The sequence below is a fragment of the Parus major genome, chromosome 14, assembly GCF_001522545.3.
Source record: "Parus major isolate Abel chromosome 14, Parus_major1.1, whole genome shotgun sequence".
Taxonomy (NCBI): Eukaryota; Metazoa; Chordata; class Aves; order Passeriformes; family Paridae; genus Parus; species Parus major.
The window spans coordinates 8,642,529-8,648,430 of record NC_031783.1 but is presented as its reverse complement, the minus strand read 5'-3'; the positions used below and the strand labels follow the sequence as shown (position 1 = coordinate 8,648,430).

The 5,902-nt window shown below is 43.0% G+C and overlaps 2 protein-coding genes across 2 annotated transcripts in view; both read right to left on the bottom strand.

Annotated features, from left to right (window-relative positions):
• The window catches only part of LOC107211182 (acyl-coenzyme A synthetase ACSM4, mitochondrial-like), a 36,817-nt gene that overhangs the window by 15,008 nt on the left and 15,907 nt on the right, over positions 1–5,902 (bottom strand). Inside the window, exons 2-4 of the mRNA XM_019008262.2 lie at positions 1,731–1,995; positions 741–951; positions 7–293 (exon numbers count right to left, since the gene is read on the bottom strand). Of these exons, the coding sequence (XP_018863807.1) occupies positions 82–293; positions 741–951; positions 1,731–1,931 (624 nt within the window). The 5' untranslated portion in view covers positions 1,932–1,995 and the 3' untranslated portion in view covers positions 7–81. Of the gene's footprint in view, positions 294–740; positions 952–1,730; positions 1,996–5,902 lie in introns of the transcript that reaches the window.
• The window catches only part of LOC107211183 (acyl-coenzyme A synthetase ACSM4, mitochondrial-like), a 20,558-nt gene continuing 19,448 nt past the window's right edge, over positions 4,793–5,902 (bottom strand). The window contains exons 13-15 of the mRNA XM_033517802.1: positions 5,803–5,902; positions 5,602–5,701; positions 4,793–4,987 (exon numbers count right to left, since the gene is read on the bottom strand). The exon at positions 5,803–5,902 is cut by the window's right edge and continues 1 nt beyond it. Coding sequence (XP_033373693.1) covers positions 4,808–4,987; positions 5,602–5,701; positions 5,803–5,902 — 380 coding nt within the window. The 3' untranslated portion in view covers positions 4,793–4,807. The remainder of the gene's footprint in view (positions 4,988–5,601; positions 5,702–5,802) is intronic.

Below are 5,902 nucleotides of genomic sequence, written 5' to 3'. Positions count from 1 at the left end.
TCACCTCCACAACTCAGCAATGCCACCTGACTGGTACAGCTCCCTTCACCTCACAGGCGTGATGGTGAAAGAGCTGGATACTCACGCAAGGAGTTCTTTGAGGTTCAGCCACCCATCCCTGCTCCCTTGGCCTACAATGAGTTTACTTTTCAGGAACTGGTTGCCAGGCAGGACAGATTCCACTGCAGGTGCCAGTGTGTCGTTGGTAATGATGCACTTGGCCTTGGAAGCTTGGAGTCGGTATGAGATATCTTTGGCTGTTAATTGGGATGTTCCTGGAATAAAGACAATTCCTGGAAAAAAGCAAGAAGTAATTGAGAAAACTCAGCATTTCCCAAAACTACTTGATTACGTCTCTCTGTTGATGCTGATTTTATCCATCCTGGATGTTTAGCAGTTTAAAAGCAGAGCAAAATAGATATGTTGAATTATTAATGATTCTAATCATATACATTCTTCCATTATGAATTCAGCTGCCTTGCAATGCTTGTGGTCAAGTCTGGCCTTAGGCTGCAGCTGTTCAACCCTCACTGGCTTCACCTGAGGATGAGTTTGACTGGACCATGGCTGGCCCTGTGGTTGCTGTGTGGGTGCTGCCAATTCTCCTTCAAGGCAACAGATCAGTTGTAGAGGTCACAGCAGAATATTCCTGTTTGCATTTTCTTCACCCTGATCTAATCCATGGCTTGCACCCTCTATTTGCTTTCTCTCTGCACCCAACACGTCAGTGAGTCCCTCACCTGCTCGCATGCAGGCCACATTCAGGAGCCACCACTCAGGAACACGAGGCAGAATTGCTGTAACTCTGTCTCCTCTCTGCAAACCACAGGCTTCAGAAAGTATATTGGCTGCCTTCCTGGACAGAGAGCCCAGCTCCTGAAAGCTCCACTTCACCTCCTCTCCCTCATCATTGACCCACCAAAAAGCTGGATTTGCTGGTTTTCTTCCATCCTACAACACGTGAGAAGATATTAAGATAAGACAAACCTCATAAGGTTTCTCTTCAATATAAAATAACTCCTAACTAAGCAAATAATTCCTGGCAATCACTCTCTTACAGTGACACCTGTATTTCTGATAAACAAAATAAAATGTTGCTTTCCACTCTGCAGTTAAAACTGTCAAGTACCCATGAGGAAAACTGACTTGTATCATCTGAGATTTGTTCCACTGTGTCCTTGTTTTGGCTGGAATAGAGTAAATTTTCTTACTAAGTCCTGGTAAAGTGCTGTGATTTACAAATTTAGGATGAGTGTAGTGTTGATAACACACTGATGTTTTAGTTGTTGCTAAGCAGTGCTTACTGTAAGTCAAGGATTTTCCAGTTTCCCACACTCTGCCAACAAAGAGGTGCATGAGAAGCTGGGAGGTTTCCTAGACAGGACAGCTGACCTGAACTGTCCAAAGGGATATTCCACAGCACAGGAGGTCCTGCTCAGTTTATAACCTTGGGGGAAGTTTGATGGGAGGTGTTTGGGGATGGGCTGGGCATCAATCAGTGGGCAGTGAGCTACTACTACTGCTACTAATATGATTATGATTATTATTATATTTCAATTCTTAAACTGTTCTTTCCTCAACCCATGGGTTTTACCTTTATTTTCTCCTGATCCTCCTCCCCATCCCACTGGGGATTGTCTGTGTGTGTGATCCAGGGGCTCTGTGGTTCTTAGTTGACAGCTGGGTTTAAACTACAACTCAGAGTCTATAAAATAAAAGACAAATACTACCTTTTCCAGTTGTGCCCACTCGTCTAAGACATCACTTGCAAAGTTGAAATATTCTGGCAGTTCCTTTTTATTCTGGATTATAGATACATAATGGGAAACAATCTGAGATGTAAGAAGTCTGTTGTTTCCATGGAATGATCTGCAAGGTGACCTGAGAATCCACAAACACTGAGGAATCCAGGATTTAATAAATGTTCTCATGATAAATGATGTTTTATCAGACAGTGAGGGGGAGAATCAGGTACACATCTAAAGAATCAGTCACCTGGAATGAAAGAAAATACATTTAAACCGATCCAGTTATTGGATGCTGTCCCATGTATGATGTTGGATGAATTAATGCAAATCAGTTTGAATAAAAAGTTGTTTACACACCTCGTCATTTGATGTCATGTTACCTGTATTTTTGTAATGTGAGTATTTAACATTACAGTATGCAGAAGGAATAAGCACAGTCATCTTGAGGTTAATAAAATTGACAGCGTTGTTGCTATAATCCAACAACAAGAAGAAGAAGAACCAACAAAATAAACAAATCTTGAGATTACCCAGACAATCCACTTATGATCTGATGGGTTATTCATTGAAGCTACTCAGGCCTATAGGAACTTAACCGGCTGGGACAGATAGTGGCTTATCTCAGGTGACTTGTACAGAAGGCATAAACTTGAGACCTGGGAGGTGGGACACTGAAAGAATGGAACTCAGGATGCTACTGGGATCATTCCGTAATAAGCCATGTCCCTGGTTCGTGTTCATGATTGGCCCCCCGCCCCCAGGTATCCCTAAATACTGTGAAGTTTGCCACACCCCCTGGTCTTTGGATGCAGCCCCTCGGACCATACAGCCCCTGTGATCATTAAAATTTATCTTTGGGCATTCCATTGTACCCATCCCGATTTATTCTGCCACGCACAACCTGGCCAAACTGGATGAGAGGTCACAGAACCCCACTGCAATATGTGGCGCCTGAACAGGGACTCTCATATTGACACCTCTAAGGGACTCAGTTTTGCTGGGTCTTAGCAAACCAATAGGACTCTGCTCTGGGATACATCACCAGGCCTGATGGAGAAGCAAGAGACCTTTGGAGAGGACCAGTTGCTTCGGACAGCCCTGCATAGAATGCAAGTGAGCAGAGAAAGGAGACACCTTCCCATCACACCTACCCCCAACTGAGAGGACACATCCCACACAATCCCAGTTTAGTAGGATGGAACTAAGGTTGTCCAATTTAGAATAATGGGATGTATATAGATGATTTAAGGAACTTTTAGCGGACCATTGGAAGGAGGTTAAAAAATGCGAGCTGAAAATTCTACTGAAATGGGTACTGTAAAATTCTCTGTCTGCTTTAAACCCAAGAGGAGCCACTCCACTGCCCCAGGACCTGGTCCAGACTGTGGTACCTCTTCCTCAAGATTTTGGGAACTCGTTGAGGTAACACTACATGACTTAACAATGAGAAGGGACCCTCAAGCCCTTTGCCAAGAGTCCAAGATGGCGGCTGCAGCTCCCGTCCCACTCCTCTCTCTCGGCACGTCTGATGACCCATCACCCCTATTCTCTCAAAACAAAGCCGGCTAACACCTCTGCTCCTCCCCCTCAGCACACCCGAGCCACGTTCTCCCAAGTTCCCTCACCCAGCCCCACCTCAGGCTCCCCCTTCTCGCCCCGGGTCCAGCCTCCGCTCCGCCCCTCAGGGCAGGGCTCGCTCCGCCCCTCAGGGCAGGGCTCGCTCCGCCCCCTCAACCTCGGGCCCCGCCCCCCCTGAGCCACGCCCACGCCCTTCTGAATCAAATCCCTTTTCCTGGGAAGTTTTTGTGGCCTGAGTAAAGTTGCAAAGTTTTGCCCTTTGCCCCAGGATTTTAAAGCTCATTTTTCAGTCGTTTACCCCTTCTCCCATGTCTTCAATCGTAACTGTTTATTCTCACATCTTTGGTGCACAGATCTCAGCACTGATCACATTTTATTCCTCAAGAAAATGTTACTTATTTACCATTGGAACTACTGCCTTATTCCCTAGCAGAACTCTATATAGTAAAATTTAATCTGCCTGTCATGCAAATTAGTTCAATTACCCAGAGTTTAACACAACTTAATTGTTTCAGTGATATCTGCCAACATAAACAATCTGGATGTAGACTTTTCCCCCAGAATAGATATTTTGTCAAAAGCAACAGAAATTCATGGTGCTTTCCACACTCCTTGGACATTGTAGCAGAGAAACATTGACCAGTTGTAAACAATATTTAATCACTGAGGAAGATATTTCTCCTTTCTCAGTCTGCTCTAGTTCTGTGATTTAGCTTTAACTTGCATATTTCAGAGCATTACAATGACAAAATCTACACAAAGCTTATGAGAGAAAGAGGAGGAACATAATATATATGAATATTTAGGGATATAATACTCAAGACTGACAAGATGAAACATTTCAAGTTTAGGATTCCCAAGTGCTTTACAAAAACATCTGCCAATAAGACTGTGAGAGCCTTCAAATTTTTAGCACTTTCTCACCTGCTAATAGGAGGTGAAAATGAAGGCAGAAAACCGAGGAAAAGACCGAGTAATGGCAAAGTTCTAAGAATGAGTAGTGAGAATCAGGAATTATTATTCCTGATTTAAAACCATTTGCTTTGCTCAGTGATCATCAACACAAGGAGTTAAGATAAATAACATTTTTCTGACCTGTCTGCTGTGGACAGGAGAGATCAGAAGTTGCTGGGAGAGAACCTCTTCATTCATTTCACTCACCTGTTAGGACATGTTTCCCATATGAGGCACTGTAAAGATCAGCTGTTCCCTGGAGATGTGAAGCCTGAGCAGTCCTTCATAAAGGTTTTGGAGTGAAACCCATCTGACTTTCTTACTCACTTCTTCTGGAGTAACGAGAACAGAACGCGGCACAAAACAGACCAANGACCATTGCCTCCCTCTGGTCCTTTCTAGCACACACTGCCAACCAAGGCTACAGCTGCAACAAACCCTGTCATCTGCTTTTATTTCATTCAACTCTGGTTGGAGTGTTTGTCAGAATGCTGGTGAAAAACAGCTGAGGCAGGACCAAAAAATGCTCAATTTCTGGTACAATGAGAGAACCTGTCCCTTTTTTGTCTTTTTTGGGCTGTACTTACCTTCCTTGGATACTTGTAAGGGGCAGTCACCTTCTTGACATGTTGTTGAAGCTCATGAATTAGTTTTTCTGGATCACGTGATTTAAAAGCAGGTGCTAGAACAATGAAGGCTTTGACCACCTGTGCCACAAAAAGTAAGGGATTCTGTTAACTTCCCGAGGTGGCAATAAGGGGATGCATCTGCTGCCAAAAGCAAATGTCAAATTTCAGAATGCCAAAATGTGATCTTTTTCTTTAATTTCCCTTTTCATTACCATTTATATCAAAATGCTGTGCTATGAAGGACCCACTTTAGAGCAGAGGATTTTTTCTGTATTTCTAGCTTTTTCCCCCCTTAATGTTATATGCTATTAAAGCTAAAAATCTCACCCCATTTGCTCAAAGAAATGTTGCAAAGTTGGAAAATATAAAACAAAAATTAAACAATCTGGATGTCATTGGTACAGTGTACTAAGTGACAAAACAATAAATAAACAAATTTTTTTTGCTTAGGTAAAAACATGCCATTATTAGTCTGAAAAGCCAAACTATTTTTCCACATCAAAACCTTTGCGAAGAAAGAAATAATTCTGATATTCTGAGACTTATTAATATATGGATTTAGAAAAATTTAGCCCCTTTAGTTTCAAAACTCTGCAACATATTGAATTCCAAAGAAGCCTAGTACATACAGGGATATTGATGCTCAGAATAAAAGGTATTTCTTTCTACATTTCTTTTCTATTTTGTTTTACCTCCCCTCTCTCTGGGTCAGGACTGCTGACAACAGCCACGTCTGAGACTGCTGGGTGCTCTATCAATGCACTCTCCACTTCAAATGGGCCAATGCGATACCTAGGGGAGCAGAGAAACAGCTCAGCCCCAGCAGCATGGGCCAGTCCATTGGTCTTTCCAGGCTGCATTTTGTGAGGTAAAACTAAAAGGAAATGCCTTACCCTGCAGAATTAATGATATCATCAGCTCTTCCAACAAACCAGACATATCCCTCTTCATCCATAACACCTCTGTCCCCAGTGAGGTAAAAATCTCCACGCA